Genomic DNA, 17,287 nt, shown 5'->3' with positions numbered 1-17,287 from the left:
TGCACATCAGAGTTTAGGCTGACAGCTAAGAGAACATAAATTAAATGGTCTTTCCAGCCCAGAAAGCTGATGAGAAATGTTGGTGTTTCTGCTCTCTTTCCTTGTTTAAAGCACAGCAACATATTTAATGAGATTTTGGAATTGCAGCTAAAAATCATGGCCAGATTAAGTAATAGAAGTGGTTGTTGTGCATTTATAATTGTGGAGGTCAGTATCAGTGTAGCTGCTTCTGGTAAAACAGAATGCTCTTTCAAGACACTTCTTAAGAAAAATGTCTTTTTCCTTTCCATTCTTAACTGTGAAGTCTCCTCCAGGATGCACAGCAAACACGTTATCTAGATTGTCTTTTCACAATAACAAAAAACTTCCCCTTTATTCAGGCTGAATTGTGCAATTCTCATCTGTATTAAGGAACTTCATTTTGTCTCTGCTGTAAAGAAGTGATTTCTATGCAAGAGGGTTGATAAAGGACAGACCCAAATTAACAGGAGGGATATTTGTTAGAGCTACCATTCCCCATCAAACACTTTACCCATACCATCAAGCCCAAAGCTAATATGGCTCCATGTTAAATATTTTTGATGGATTACACATCCTTGTGTGAAGATGGAATTAGGATTTAAAGCCAGTATTTATGCATATACAAACATTGTGGAAGAATATTGCATATTCAAAATGGAAAAAATATCACCTGTACACAGTAAACACTGCAATAACATGAGGACACTTCTCCCATCAGGTTCACAGGCAGCTTAACCAATTCTTTGCTTGCAAATAATCTCTTCTGGCATCTTCTGGGGCCCTGAACCAGGAAAGTCACACCTAAATACTGTGGGACCATGAAAACTTCTCCAGATACATTTTGGAGACAAACCAGTCTCCAGGTGACACAAGTGACTAAGGCAGCCTCCAATAATGTAGCGGGACCCAGGTTTGCTGTGTTCTCTTTGTCATCGTGGGTTTGTAATTTAGACTCACAGAGGAGTTTGAGTTGGAAGGGACCTTAAAGACCCTCTAGATCCAACCCCTCTGCCATGGGCAGGGACACCTTCCACTGAAGCAGGTGACTCAGAGCCCCTCCAAGCTGTGGCAAATACCCAAGGACCCCTTTTTCTCTGTTTTGCAAGGTCAGATTTCCATGCTCACATTCACAGATGGCCTCAGTGTCACACAGAGCATTGGTGGCTGGTCACTTATCTCCACAACCCAGCAGAGATCCTATTTTGGATGGCTCTCACTGCTCCCATGGCCTCCAGGGACCAGCCACTGCCTCTCCTCCTTCTGCTTTTCCAGGATCAGCGATTCCCTGCCACTTCTTGCACGTCAGAGACAACTGGAAGAGATAAGGGGCTGAGGATGCAGGCTCTGGCAGAGAGTTGATAACACCCAGCTGAGTATTTTATTCTCCTGCCACTAAGCTGTCAGGCTGCTTCCACAAATTCCTCCTGCTTGCAAAGGGGCTGGTGTGAGCAGCAGGAATTGTTGCTGGCTGGACCATGTCAAAGAGCTGGACAAAAGAAGCTTTTTGTGGAAGGCCACCAGCTGTCCTTTGTCAGCAGCACAAGGTGTGAGGTTCCCTTTGAAGGCCATCCCTGCACAAGGACAGCCTGGCCTTCTCCAGTACCCACAACACCTTTCAGGCTTTTGGGCTGGCCTCGTCCCTCACTCTGGAGAAGCAGGCTGCTGTTGGAACTCTCATATCCACCGTTTCTGGCTGGATTGCCGTGTCTTACCACAGACAGCCCTGGAGACAACAGTACAGACAGGCTCCAGCTGCAATAAAAGGGGACTTGTTCCAGCTTTTCCCTTGGACCAGCATGCAGCAAACACACCTGGGCCTCATTCAGGTCTGTGTGGGCTGGTAATCAAATTCTGCTGGGAATTTAAAGGTTTTACCCTACTTCCCACAGCAAATAATGGAGCAAACCCAGCTGCACCAAAACCCAAATTTCACGCTAACAATTACAATTTTCATTTTCCTCTATTCGTCTTGAAGGAAACAAAGTTTACTTGAGTGAGCTGGAGGCACAGTATCCTCCAAGATCATCCTTGAGTAGGACAATATTCCAGGGGAAGACTGGCAAAGCCAGAGATTACTGATGCTCAGGAAGCTTTGCAAAACCTTCCACCTGCAGAGCTCTTGCACCCTCCTGAGCTCCTGGAGCCCTCACTCACCTCAGGCACACTTTGGACAGGAAGGGGATGGTTCCGTTTGTGAGATGTGGGGACAGGAGGAGGGAAGACTTTGCAAACACTGTCACGAGGGCAGGGCTGTTTTCATTTATGGTGCCAAGTGGTAGTATGTAACCTTTGATTTAATGTCAGGTGCTGAAGGGCAAACATTCTCAGGGAAAAGGAGAGAGTGTCTCCACTCACAGAGCAAGGTAAGTAAAGGAGAAAGTGCAATCTGTATTTCATGGGAGGTGTTCCGTTTTTAACAAAGTATTTTTGCAGATGTGCCTAGGCAGCGGTGATTGAGAGCATTTTATCAGACTCACAGAGTCTCCCCACATCTGCTTTGCCACATTTGCTCTCTTTTTTTCATTGTGAATGATTTCTGCCGCCAGGGTGGCTCCTGCTTGGAGTTCTACTCTCAGTGGAGTCCTGGAGTTTTCCCAGCAGGCCTTTGCAGTGAGTTCTGAGCCAACGTGTGGCTCTGCTGCCATCCCAAATCTGTGCTTCCCTTGCCCAGCCTGAGTGCAAGTCCTGGGCATGGCCAGAGATTTTCATGGCCAAAATCCTCGAGCATTTACATCTGCTCATGGCTTTGGGTAGCACAAATCACAAAACATCCAGTGCAGGTGACAAATGGCATTTCCTGCAGATTGCTACAGCCACTCTGCTGATTGACAAATGCACGAGAATCAATTTCAGTTGGAAAACGTCATTTATTACAAATTACTACATCCACACTAACAATACAGAACTATACAAACCTCAATTAAGGTTAAAACCAAGAATTTATTAGATTATTACAACCAGTCTAGGTAAAAGTATATAAATACCAACTTTAGATAACAAAATTTGCATTTATTGCCAACTTCTACAACAACTCACTATACACAAAAATCAATTGTTTCACTAACAACTTAAATTTATTACATATTACTACAAATGTACAGCCCATACAGAAATACGAGAATATTAATTCCTTCTCTAAAAAGCCCTGCACTAAGAATTCAATCGATAGAGTTATACAATACCGCCATACATATTTAAATATACAATACCCACCATACATATTTAAATATAATTAAATACATACATATATGCACACATATATATAAATACATACACATGTATAACAATCTACAGATGTAAATATAGATCAAACATCACATACTACATACATACGTATTTATCAACAGATATATAAACCAAACCTATCTATAAATATACAAATATCATTGTGCCAAGCTAAATATCTATCCAACTGCATCAATACAAACATAGAGCTATACATCTGGATACATAAGTAAATCTCAATAAATAGATAGAAATAGATCAATATACATATAAAAATATATATATCCCCAATACAAATACCAATATACCTATTTTAAAAAGCCATATACCTATAACTACATCAATACAAATAGATACCTATACAGCTCTAAACCTAGAGAACTAAAAACAGATACAACATACGTGTATACTTAGATACATATATAAACATATATGTAAATACAAACATATATGTGCATATACACCTAGCGCACATCCATAAATATAAGGACATATAGAAATATTCCTATACAAATAGCAACACATATATGTACATAGCTATATAATAATTCCTGTCTATGTGCAAGTCTGTATAGCCCTAAACAGAACTCCCCAGCTGCCCCATCTCCAAAGCCTCTTCCTCCTGTGCAGAGCAACTCTCCTGGACAGGGATGGCAGAAGGCACAGCTGGCAAGCAAAGGGAACACTGAGTCAGTACGGGGACCTTTCCCTTGGCAGCAGCTGCACTTCCATCAGGGAAGAGAAGATCTCAGAGCCTCCCCAGGAGGGTGAGAAGGAAAAAGCAGCCGAGCGGGCCAGGCCGTGGTGAGCGCAGCCGCGGCGGGACTGTCCCCCAGCCCCGGCAGCCCGGCACAGCCGGCACAGCTCCCGGGCCCTGCCGGCACAGCTGCCTTGCCCAAGGACAGCCCCTGTGCCAGCCGGGGCAGCTGTGCTGAGCAGCCCCAGCACGGGCAGGGCCCGCTCCTGCCCCGCCGGGCAGTGCCCGCGGCCTCAGCCCCGCCACCCTCAGCCCCACCCTGCCTCCCCGGCCCTGTGCCTCACCCGGGCTCTCTCCAGGGTGGCAGCAGCAGGTCCCCCATCCCTGCTCTTGCTGCTGGCCAGCGGCTTCTCCCTGCTGGATCCCGTCAGTCTCCGGCTGTCCTCAATGATTTACTGCAGCTGTGGCAAAAGCGGAGGCTCTGGAATTGCTTCCAAGGCCTGGCAGAGCTGCAGTCCCGGAGCCCTCTGTGCTCCCTGCCGGCCCCTCCATCCCCTCAGCCCCGTCATGCTCTCAGCAAAGCCCCAGCCCCCTTCAGTTTCTTCAGCCCCTCACAGTCCTCTCACCCCCTCAGTCCCTTCTGACCCTTCCTGTCCCCCTAGACCCGCCACGCCCTCCGCCTGTGCCACTTCCCTGTCACCTCAGTGCCACCATCGCCCTCGGCTGCCCCACACCCCTCAGCCCCAGCAGCACCTCAGGGTCACCGTCCCTTCAGCGTCACCGCCCCCTCGGCCCCCTCGCTCTCACCGTCCTTCAGCAGCTCCTCAGGGGACAGGGCCTGGGGCCAGCGGCAGCTCCCACCGCTCCAGGGACACCCGGGCTGGAGCTGCTGCTCCGCCCGGCCCGGCTCCAGCTCGGACCCAGCACAGGGAGAGGCGACACAGGGGGCACAGGAGGAAAAGCAAGAGGTGAGGGAGGAAGCAGAGCAGAGGAAGAAGTTAAAAAGAGGCCTATACCTATACAGGTATCAATCTATGCAACTAAACTCCCATATATCAATGTAAATATGCCTCTCTAAAAATACACGTAAATGCACTATACGCATGTATAAATGCAACTATGGACATCTATAACTAAAAGTGCACATCTGAAATATAAATATTATAAAAAATATAAAAATATAAATATATACACCTAAACCTAAAAATAAATTAACTATACAGATCTCTAACCATCTAGATAGATAAATATAACTATATCAACCTATACATACAATTACATACATAAAAATAACTATACACATCTATAAATATAACCAGAGATAGAGGAATTCTACCTGCCCGATGGTCACAGGCTCTCCCTCTGTCTCTTCCAGCCACACAGGGCAGCCCTCCTGGGGAAGTCAATCACACTGGATCTGGGAAGCAAAGGAAACACTGAGTCAATACTGGCCTTTGCCCAAGTGTCCCTTGAGCACCAATTGTCCGTCCATGAGGGACTTTAAAAGATGGCCTGAAAGGCAGACTCTCACTTGGCAATTTGAAGCCTGCTCTTTAAAGAACAGGGATCCTTCCAAGTGTTCAAAACTGAACAGTATAAAGTATTTAAGTATCCTGACAGAGTCTCAGCACTCACAGTGCAAATGGCACCCACGAGAGCTTGAAACAGAGACAGTGCCAGTAAAGGAGTGACCACTGTCCTCACTGAAATGGCTGAAGGCTGCTGATGGCTGAGTTATGAACCAAATTGGGACAGCCAGCTTGGTGACACAACTCCCACAAGGTCAGGCTTATTCCCTGCTCTCTTGCCACAGCAGAGGACGCGGTGTCAGAGCCTCTGCAGAAGCATGGAGGGCAGGGCTCGGGCAGGTTGTGCCAGTGCAGGATTTGAACTAAAGGCACGGGGAAGCACCAACCCTGCAGACAAGAACTCAACTCTTCTCATCTCCCCTCCTGCCAGAGGCAGGCTCAGAGCAGCCGTCTCACACCTCTCTAAACCAATGGGGGCTCTGTCCTTACCAGGCTCCTCGGGCTCTGGAGAACTGTTCCCGCAGCTCTCGGTGCCAGATGGAGTTTCCTCGGCTGCAGCTCGGTCCACAGGCTCCCCTCCTGAAGACTCAGGGACAACATTAATATTCCCCTTGAAAGAACAATAGAAAATAAGAAAATTAGAGATCATTCAGTATTTTGCTGGGATCACATCAAGGATAAGTTACTCTCCTTCTCCATGTAACAACATTGAAAAGCTCTCAGCCCAGCCTCTTCCCTTCCTCTCCAATGGGATTACCTGAGCAGAGGGAGACCTTTCAGACAGGGACCTCCTGATCTCCCGAATCATTTGCTCTATGGCAAAGCCGAGATCCACTGGTGGCAATTGCTCTTCCCCAGGGGCCTTCTGTGCTGAGCTGGAGGCTGTTGATGCTGCAGCACTGCCAGGTGGAGCACTGGGGGCTGAAGTGCCCGAGGCAGCTGCAAGAATCCAAACACATTGGTCAGGCTCCACAATGTGGCTCTGGGACACAGATCTCTGTTGCTACCCTGGATTAAACATTGCAGGAAACATGCAGGAAAACCAGGCAGAGAATCTTTTAGCTTTCTAGGTGCCCCTTCTTTATAGGCTTGACAATTTTGGGCCAAGAATGACAGATCCTTGTGGAAAAATAGTTCAGTCACTTTTCATGACCTTTTGGAAAAGCAAGGAGCTACAGCTCTTTTCCTACCTTGCGGGACAGAGGCTGGGGGCTGCTGCTCCCTGTGGAGAGGCTGGAAGCTGCAGGGCTGCATCCTGAGCAGCTCCCGGTCGACCGGAGGCAGCTGCTCTCCGTAGAGGTCCTGGAAGCGGCTGCGGGGCTGCGCCCCCGCGAGCGGCAGCAGCGGCTCCCCGCAGAAACCGAGCAAGTCGGAGGGCGGGATCTGAAGCACCTCCTGCTCGGCGGGCGGTGGCCGCTGCCCATAGAGCTCCTGGAAGCGGCTCGGCCCCTCCCACCGGGCCGGCACGGACCGGTCCCGGTGCAGCAGGTGGAAGCCGCAGGGCGGGCGCCGGGCGGCAGCGGCCGCTCCGTGGGCAGTGGCCGGAAGCGAGCGCGCCTGCCCTGCCCGTCCGGCAGCGGCCGCGCCCCGGGGAGCTGCTGGGAGCCGGGGGGAGGGCGCCTGCGGCCCTCCCGCCCCGCCGCCGGCCGCTGCCTGTTGGGCGTGCTCCGGCGCCTGACACAGAGCAGGAGGTCGGGGCGGTCGCGGCGAAAGCAGGGGTTGCTGTAGTGGAGCCAGGCCCCGGCATCGCCCGGCGCAGCTGAGCCAGCCCGGCCCGGCACCCTGCGGAAGCCGTAGCGGTGGAGCTGGCGCACGAAGCTGCGGAACCGCGTGGCCCTGAAGGGGCGCGGGGCCGGCCCCTGGGCGTTGCCCGGGCTGAGCAGCTCCCGCTCGAAGAGGGAGCGGTCGATGAGCAGCCCCAGGGCCCGGCTGTCCCAGCGCACGGAGCGGACGCGGGGGCTGTTCACCAGGCGCCACAGCTTGGCGGGGAAGGTGCTGGCGCAGAGCCCGGCGGGCAGCGGCAGCTCCGCCATGGTGCCGATCGCCGAGTGCCGCCACAACGGCCACAGCGCAACGGCCGCGGCTGCGCCGGCGGCGCGCGGCCTGAGGGGGGCGCTGCGCTCGGGCCCCGGCGCGGGCCGGACTCGGCGGGACGAGCGCGGCAGAGCCGGGGCCGCGGGCACAGCGCGGGCGGGGCGGCTCCCGGGGCTGGCCGGGCTCGGCACGGCAGGGCCAGGTGCAAACCCTCTCTTTCCCTGGCTGCAGCCATCCTTCTGCCTTTGCTTTGCAGCCCAATCCCAAGCCAGCAAGGAAGGAAAATAAAAAGCTGCTTCCCAGGCAGTTAGCCTCCTGCAGCTCTTGTTGCCTGGGGTTATTCCTGTCCAAGTCCAAGACTTCTCATTTCCCTTTGTTGAAGGCCATCAGATTCCCCTCAGGCCAATTCTTTAGCATGCTGAGGTCCCTTTAAATGGCAAAAGCATTTGAGCTATCAGCTGCCCTTGCCAGTTTCATATTGTCTGCAGACTTGCTGAGGGTAAACTGCTCCTCCAGCTTGGCCACGAATGAAGACATTAAAGAGTATCTGCCCCAGGATCAGCCTCTGGGGGTCAGAGCACTCCTGCCTTACCTCCAGCTCTATTTTGTGCTACTGATGACACTCCTCATCCGTTTTTCAGTCTTCCTTGCTGGGCATTTTGGCAATTTGTGTTTAAGCATTCTGTAGGAAACACTCTCAAAGGCTTGGTAAAGCTGGGGTAGCCATCATCCATTGCTCCATCCATATCCTATCAGTTTGGCTGTCCAGCAATTCCAGCAAAAATAACCGGTAAGAAAAACGAAGCTCTAAATACAGTCTATTAAATTCTTCTTTCTGCTGCTATTCTATGCCACAAGAAAGATCTTGCTTTGTTTCCAGCACTAGACAGCTGATTAAACAACAACAACAACAAAAAAAAAAAGAACCAGGAAAAAAAAAGAAAAAAAAGAATAAAAAATTCTCCTTAACAGAATATAATTATGCCTATTTTTCAGAAGACACATAACATACATTTATTTTCAGGATTAGACTGAGATGAAAGGGTTTGAGAGCTTCCAGAATTTTAATATTTTTGTTGTCTCTAACTGTTTGGAAAACTGTTAGAACATGGTGAAGACATACTGCTTTTGAAAATCTCATTCTGAAGTTTTGCATGCTTGTAGTACATATAAAAGTACCTACAAGAATTTTAGCAAACCTGTAGCACAGATTCTTTACTTTCAAAATTAGGAAATGTCAGAATTGATTTGACCTTTTGTTTTTCATGCTGTGGTTCTGATTTCCACATTTTTATATGCATATTTATATATTTTTTCAGTAACATGGTCACATACTGCATCTCCCTTCAGATCCCAAAATCATCAGTGCTCAGAATAGCCAATGAACAACTAAATATTCTTTTTCATCTCTTTTATTTACTAATAAACTCAGACACCGTTGATCTTTTGGGAATCCAGAACAATAGTTGTATGCAAAATTTGCAGGAAGATTTAAGTATCAAGCCCTGTGAATTTTCTCTTCTCTCCTTTTCCGTTCCCCTTTTCCCTTCATCTCTTGCCTGACCTCAGGGTCCTTTCCCCTCTTGTCAGGCCCTCTGTTTGTTGTACTCCAGTGAAGCTTTCAGCCGCAGATTCCCCAGCGTGTGGCAGCACAAGTCTTCGAACAGTAGAACCAAACTGTGCTGAGAGCACAGACACCCCCTTGGCCAGCTTGGCTTTCAGCTGCCGGGGTAGCACGGAAGGAAAGGGGGCAAGAGAGAGCTGAGGACGCTGCCAGAGCAGCCCTTGGGCAATGCAGGGTGAGAGTGGCTTAAACTGCTGCTGAACCCCACTGCAGGTGCACAGGAGGCTGCTCTGCCATGGCCCGGGGCTGTGCCATCCATCCCTACCGAAAGGCAGCGCCAACAGGCTCCACCCATACCAAAACTTTGTCAGTCCTGCTAAACCCTCTCTTTGTCCTTCTGTCTTAACATTGACAGTGGTTTGGATAACAGAATGGAGGGGACACGAGACAACTGATTATAACTTGTAAATAAATTTCCATGGGTTTTTTGTTTGCTTGGGGGTTTTTTTGTTTGTTGTGGTGTTTTACTTTGGTTTAGGGGTTTTTGTGTCTGAGGCTTAAGTGTGTCATAAAGTTCTTGTGCGTTCATGGGGCTGTAGAGTGCCCTCCACGGGGATCTCCTTGGCAATGCACAAGCCCAGAGACCAGCACGTGGCACCTCAGGCTGAGCGCAAAGGCAGCACAGGATGATCTGCAGGGTGCTCTGTAACAATAGGCACTTTGAGCTCTTGTCCAGTGTGTAAGAACTACCTCTCTTCTTCTTCAGATTCTCCTAAAAATGCACACTCTTCTTGTTTTGTATGATGCAGCTCTCCTAAACCTATCTTATACTGTATCTGCATAAGCATTCACACAGATGTTTGCTAAAACAATTCTGTTCCAGCTGAAAAGCACTGGGTATGCTGTGCCCTGAGCAATAGCAGTAGATAAATGGACCTAGAGAGACTTTGGGAGCAGAAGCAGCATTAAATCCATGACAATATATAGGTGTGAAAATAGAGAAATCCACCAATTGTTGCGCAGCCTACACATCTCTACTGGGTTCTGCAGAATGGCAGCAAATAATGCACAGGTATTGAGATCATGAACTGCTGCTGCAATTATTTCTCATCCAGCAGAGCTGTGGGAGACAGGGATTGAAAGTGATTTTGGAACACGAAGAAGAAAGGGACAGACACATTCCAGATGGAGACAGAGTGGCACTGCTCTGTTGACCCAAGCAGAACAGGGAACAAGTTGGAAATTAATAGGAAAAAAGAGTTTTTTGTAAAAGGAAAACACATTATATAGGCACCAGTGTTCTTTCCACAGCACACAGGGGTTAGAGCATGAATATAAATCACACTTAAATATTCCTGCGAAGAGTTAGAAAAAATCCTTCACATGGGGTTATTTACACAAACATGCCTATGAGCAAATAAAAAACCAGCACAACTACATGTATCATTAAGCAGGATACACGGTAGATTCTCACATTAACAATTGCATATTTATATATGATACTTCCAAACATACAAGATTTTTTTTTTCTCCATTTACTTCTTTAAAACTCACAAAATGTAGCGAAAACTACAGAGTCTGCTGCGTGCCAAAGAAGGCCATTATTTGCTTGCTCAAAATCATCTTTTCGCTGTCTCTTAAGAGTCATGGATGCATTAATTGCTTATCTAAACTTGAAACAGTTCATGAGTCACTCTGAAGATAAAATAAATATTACTGGGCCAATTTGAATGGAATTCATGTCTCCTGCCTCTTAAAGCTGAGGGTCTCTATTCATTTCATATCATTGAAGATATTTATTAAATGACAGAATTAAGTCTTGATACCTAATAAATGGGAAAATATGAAATAATACTGACTAGATCACCATGTTTCAAGGGATCATTGCATTTTAGTCTTATTTGACCAAATCAGTGATCAAAGAGAGTAAGGACTGGTCAATTACAACAGAGAAAGTAGATGAAAGAGACGTCTAGGTCTGGTGCAGCTGGAGTAACAAATGAAGTGTGTGAATTTTGAAGTTGGGAAGGGATTCCAGATCAGATGATTTTAACATAACATTACTAAATGCATGATCTTCAAACAAACACATTGGCAACAAATATGGCATAAGAAATGTTGGTATTCCTTGCATTGAGCAAAGGAAGGGGAGAAGGAAGGCATGGAGTTTTCAGGAGTATCCAAATAAAGCACTGTGTTCTGGATCAATATGGTATTTTCATGGAATTTTGATGAAGCAAAAACACTAAGTGGAAGACTTTTCTCCCATTTAATTTTTTACTAAAATTCAGTGAAAGATACTATTTTGGAGTAAAAACTTTCACGTTGAAACACGAGTATGCAGAGAGATTTTGAAGTCTTGGCCAATGACAATTCACTGTTGAAAATCCAAGTGTAAAACTTTTCAAATTAAATGACCCAGGATGAAGTAAGAAAGACAAGTCCTTCCGTTGAACCTTGCTCATTCCTGAAAATGGTAGGCAAAGAGGATGCCACAGAAATCAAAGGAGCAACAGGGGTACATCCCTAAAAGGCAACTGTAGATCTGAAAGGACTTGGGAATTACAGAGACATCAATGAGCCACTTGTGAGTCAAACTGTTAGTGAAGAGCCCTTTCCCAAAGAAATGGCAGCTTTTCTCAAGGAAGCTGAGCAGCAGGATATTATGGCTCAAGCAGCCATACACAGCATGGGCAGGGCGGCTCCCGGGGCTGGCTGGGCTCCGCACGGCAGGGCCAGGTGCAAACCCTCTCTTTCCCTGGCTGCAGTCATTCTTCTGTCTTTGCTTTGCAATACAGCCCCAAACCACCAAGGCAAGTGCAGGAGCTTTCAGAAAGGTCCAAACTGAGAAATCCCATCAGAAACTCTAGCTCTTTTCCAGTGAAAACAAAATCATTCCCATTTCTGCATAGCCAAAGTCAGGAAAAAGGTCTTAGTCTAAATAGTATCCCTATTTGGTAGGGGTTGCAAACAGAGTTCCTCACTTCCAAGCAGACAGGTCAAATGGGAGAAGGTGAAATGATTAAGAGACTTGAAGACATGTTTTGGACACACTCCAGCCCCTCAGTGTCCTTCCTGAATTGAGGGGCCCAGAACTGGACACAGCACTTGAGGTGTGGCCTCTCCAGTGCCGAATGCAGGGGGACAATGACTGCCCTGGCCCTGCTGCCATACCATGGCCAGGACATAACATTGATGTTTTGCCCACATTCAGCATCTCTGACGCCCTTCCTGCCCCGTCTGGCCGGGACACGGCTCCATCCAGTGGTGGGCAGGGAGGCTGCCGCTCCGCCGGGGCCGCGTGTGGGTGAGGGAGGCTCCGCCCGTGCCGCCATCCTTGGTGCGGTGTCGGTGCTGGTTTTGCCCCTGCTGAGGGGCGAGGGTGAAAGGGCGGCCGGACGGGGCGGCGGCGGGTCCGTGGGGAGGGCCGGGGCCGCAGAGAGCCGGGAGGTGCGGTGCGGAGGACGGAGGGGTCGTTGGGGGCTGGAGGCAGCGCACACCCGCGGAGGGAGGGACGGGCCCGCAGCGTGTCCGGCTGGCGCTGTGGGGAGGTGCCGGGGTCAGGGGCAGGACCCCCGCGGGATGCGGGAGAGCGGAGGAGGTGTGGGAGCGGCTGGTGTGTGTGGGAAGCTGAATCACAGAATCGCAGGGTTGAGATCACCTGTGCAGCCCCCTGCCAAGGCAGAGTCACCTGGAGCAGGTGGCAGAGGAACACATCCAGGTGGGCTTGGGATGTTTCCAAAGGGGGAGAGTCCACGCTTTCCTGGTGTCAGGAAAATCCACAAACGCTGGGGTTTATGTCTGGAAAGGTGACAGATGAGTCCCTTCACCTTTATTCTAATAAAGGGAGAAAATTCAACCGGGGCACATGACCGTGGGGTTTTCTCTCTTGGTGTTTCAGAGGGCACAGCCTCATTTTATCCTAAACTCCAGGCCGCAGTTTGCCCTCTGCCTTTCCCCTTTGTCTGAGGTACAGCCTTCCTGAACCGCCTACACCATATCCCACCTCGAACCTCCTGGTCTACCCCAAAGTTCTGAAGTTCAGGCTTGTGCAGACCCACTTGTCTATCTCAGGAGCCAAACTGTGTGAGCTCTGCAACAAACGTGCTGCCCGAAGTCAGTAGAGACATTAAGACCCATTAATGTCTCTACCATTCAATTACTTGTAATCAGTATCAACCATTAAATTATTTGTAAAGACATTAGCACACATCCTTCCTCTCAATCCCTCCTCTTCTTCTCAATTTGTCTTCACAAACCCTAGCTATTATTAACCCTTTTTCACAATGTGGACCATTTGAAACATCTCCTGCCGACTTTTTCATGTCTGGTCCCTGCACCAAATATGGCAAGTAAATACAGAAAATAAAGTAGATAATTACAGTTCATATTAACTGTATGTATTTACCCATTAATCACTAGAAGTCCTTGTCCATGGCTACTGATAGCCTAGGTCTCCTGTGCTTTTCTTCCAGCTGAGATGTCCAAATCTTTGGGGCTTTCAAGACTTTGACTTGAGTGTGATGGTTCCATCCATGTTCAGATCTCCTGGCTGCTCTCTCTGAAATCCCAGTTGGATGTTATGAAAGGCAAAGTCCAAAGGCAGCGTCGGTGCTAACTGGGCTTCCTGTCAAAGAGATTTCACAAGGCATGGCATCCTGGCTATGTACTAGTTTAAATATAGATCTTCTCCTTTCTGCCACCTTGAAAATGAACAAGGTAAGAATCTCAAACAATTCAAAGGGGAATAATTGAATATTCCCATGGCTTTGGCTCTCATTCTTGCCAAAGCTAATGGCAAAAGCTGTACCCATGGCATCTTAGTTTCTGTCACCAGCTTCAAAGGGTGCTTATTCCTCCATTCATCCTTTCTACTTGACCTGAATTCTCAGGGTTCCAGGGGGTATGGAGGTCTCACTGAAATCTCAAAGCAGCCATAATCCCTTGAAGGATCCCCCTGTATAACGTGTTCCCCTATCGAAGTCCACTGCCTTCATAATCCCATATGCAGAAACCAGTTTTTAACTGATTGTTATGAATAATTTATGTAGTTATTGGCTTTTGCTGTTATTTGCTTTAGTAAATTATTTTTATATAGTACAGTTTGTAATCTCTTTTAAACTGCTTTTGATACAGTATAATTTGTCAGCCTTTTATGGTTAATACCCTAATCTCTGTGTAGATTGTATATCTTGGTGTGATATATATTATAGTTTAGGCTTTCACAAAATATTAAAATAGAGGTCATGTAATGTGTATTATAACATTAACTTTTGCAGAAGTAATTGTAGCTGTGAAACTTTCTAACAATAAACTTCTAACTCATATAATAAAACACTGCAAAATCTTACAAAACACACACACACCACATCTCTCCCTTTTATGTTTAATATATTCGTTGGAACCTTGGGGAAAGATGAAATTGTGGTTATTAGACCTCAGTGCCAGCTTCTCTGTTGCTTTCCCACCATTGGTTTTCCGCAGTGAAAGCGGTGGCGACTACGATTTTTGAAGCCGTAGAATTGGTGGTGACGGTGGAAATGATTCGCTTCAGAATTCCGAATGCTAACGAAACAAAGAAAATAACAACGAGATATGCAATGTCTTTTATAATGGATACCATCCACCCGGAAAGGGTCCAGTTTTTAAACATGTCCCTAAACCAGTCCTCATATTCTTGTTGAACACCGCCAATCAGGCTCTTCATCTCTCAGATGGACGCGTGGACACTTTGGCTCTTTGATGACAAGTTGAAACAGCATAGACCCTCAAACTCCTGACACCCATGCCCGTGTGCCAGCAGAAAATCAAAAGCTGCCCGATTTTGTAGGGTAGCTTTCCTGGTTATTTCCTCGTCTTCGAGGAGGTTACTTAAGGCCGTTGATATTAAATTCGCCTGCTTTGTCATCCAACACTCTAGATTGCCTAATTCACTTAGTGCTTTGACTGCCGCCACCATGGTAGGAACACATAGACGGCAACCCTTTTTGATTTTGCCCAATGGTAAATTTCAGCATCGCAATGTTCATCAAATTGACTTGCACTCCGTTTAGTAAATTTTGCTCTATTTCTTGCTTGCCGAATTGGAATTTGGGTCATGTTGGGGGAAGCGAGGGAGAGACGCCCCAGAGCGCATGGACTTCCGAGAAGGCGAGAGAGGATTCCTGGAGATATACCTGATGTCCGCAAATCAAAAACATTCCTTGGTCAGTTGAGGGAACACCCATCTTGGTGACGTACTGGCACCACTGATTTGCCTGAAACTCAAACTTATGTTGCCTTACATTGCGGCACCCAGGTCCTGTGACCACTGAGAGTGCCACAGTGGAACAGGTCTCACAGGAGCCGAATAGCTAGGATGATGCTTCCACCGATGGTGGGTCCTCGTCGTCGGTGGAAATCAGGCAGCTTTGATTTCTTGAGGGTTTATTATGAGGAAGGCGAAGTCGGGGGTGAAGGAAAGCAACCACTCAAGAAGGGAGCTCGCTCTGAGAGCCCCGAGCTGAGGGTGGGGTAAGGTATTTAACAGCAACAGGGAGGGAGGGTCGGGGTGTACAACAACCAATGAGGGAAAGGTTCAAGGGCAGAGTGGAGGATAAGTGATAGGATAACAACCAATGGGAACAAGGGGAAGGAGTGGCTATTAGGAAGGTACCAATGGGAGTACAGAGAACAAGGAACATTCTGGAACTGAGGGATGGCTTACATAATGATGGACAGGAACAAGGAGAAGGTATAACGAAAGATTGACATCGGGGGAGGCGGGAACTCACACATTGGTTGCCTCCCATGGCATCTCAGGGGGACTGTTCCCAGAACCCTCTCCCACATTACATCTTCATATAGGTTGCGGCAGGAACTGGGCTCATAATCAAAGTGAACACAGAAGGTGGCTTATGCAGATGCCAATAATTCAAATTCTTGAGGCTCTGCGTCAGGGTAGGGCAGATTGTAGACCCATTTCTGCCAGAGCACCAGAGGGTTCACAATGGGTGTTTTAGCAGTGTTGACAAGCCCCCAATACCTGAATATTTCAACCCACTTGTTTGGAGGGTTCTTGGTGTTGATTTGGGTTTGGAGGGTGTGCAGCGAGGTGGGATACTCCTCCAACTTAGACGGAATCGCCACCAGGCAGCTGGTCATTGTATTTTCTGCTGCGGAAAGGATTTTCTTTCTGTGTGGAAAGGCACAAATGATCTTGCTGGAGGGCATGGGCTAGGGTTACCCATACATTTTTCCGGGACTGTGGGATGATCCATGCGTCCAAACAGGACTGGTAGAGGGCTGCATACTGGAGTCAAATGAAGAACAGGGACACAGAAGTTGACATAATGTGAATCTGAAAGAAAATGAGACCACATAATAAATTAACAATGGGAGGAAAATGCCACTTGCTGTAACAACATGAAGGATAGAAAGAATTAGGGGACTCTTCTCCCCTTGCAGCGTTTTCTGTTTGACACAACTGCATCATCTGTGGGGTCTTCCAAGGTATCTGGGGAGGTGCTCTGTGATTGACTCACTCTCTGTTCAGGGGTATAGGGTTTGACCCATTTCTTAGGGATCCATCTGACTCCTGAGGACGTGGACGCACATGCGTACCCATGTCCTCAGGTGACAAGCTGGTACGGACTCTGGATTTCTCCAGTCTGGATCTCTAATTAACACTGGTGGTATTTCATTGGGTCTTAATTGTTGATGCTGTCTAAAATGGCACAGGACTGGCGGTTCAGGCCTATTGAAAGAACAATTCAAAAAGTTAATAGTGAAAAGGGCCTTGCAGAGCCTGAGCTGTGGTGATAAATCTCGGATATCTCCCCAGTGGCGAAGGAGGACTTTCTTTAATGTCTGATGGGTCCTTTCTATCACAGCCAGGCCAGTGAGGGAGTGTGGAATTCCTGTCCAATGGTTAACCCCCCATTCTTGTAAAAACTCACTGAACGCTGTGGAAGTATAGGCTGGGCCATTGTCAGTCTTGATGGTGGTGGGGACCGCCAAGGTCATGAATGCTTGCATAAGGTGTTTTCGCGCATCTGCGGCCTTCTGCCCCCTGTGGGCCGAGGCGAAGACTGCCCCGGAGAAAGTGTCCACGGAAACATGCACATGCTGGAATTTTCCGAACTCATCTATATGTATAATGTCAGTTTGCCACACCTCACAACTGCGGAGTCCTCTAGGGTTCACTCCAGAGCCCAAAGTTGGTAAGGTGGACTCCTG

At 47.9% G+C, this 17,287-nt stretch overlaps 1 protein-coding gene across 1 annotated transcript; it reads right to left on the bottom strand.

Annotated features, from left to right (window-relative positions):
- Positions 1-2,868: 2,868 nt before the first annotated feature.
- On the bottom strand, positions 2,869-16,213 carry LOC116808147 (uncharacterized). Its single transcript, XM_041711244.2, has 9 exons — positions 16,095-16,213; positions 14,539-14,635; positions 12,279-12,833; positions 6,663-7,754; positions 6,230-6,411; positions 5,962-6,082; positions 4,751-5,360; positions 4,288-4,404; positions 2,869-3,912 (listed from the first exon to the last, which is right to left on the bottom strand). Exons 1-5 carry the CDS (start codon positions 16,211-16,213, stop codon positions 6,286-6,288), a joined length of 1,989 nt encoding a protein of 662 aa, XP_041567178.2. The 3' UTR covers positions 2,869-3,912; positions 4,288-4,404; positions 4,751-5,360; positions 5,962-6,082; positions 6,230-6,285.
- Between the last annotated feature and the right edge of the window lie 1,074 nt (positions 16,214-17,287).

The sequence above is a fragment of the Taeniopygia guttata genome, chromosome Z (assembly GCF_048771995.1).
Source record: "Taeniopygia guttata chromosome Z, bTaeGut7.mat, whole genome shotgun sequence".
Lineage (NCBI taxonomy): Eukaryota > Metazoa > Chordata > Aves > Passeriformes > Estrildidae > Taeniopygia > Taeniopygia guttata.
The sequence above is the reverse complement of the archived record's forward strand: the minus strand, read 5'-3'. Positions and strand labels throughout refer to the sequence as shown.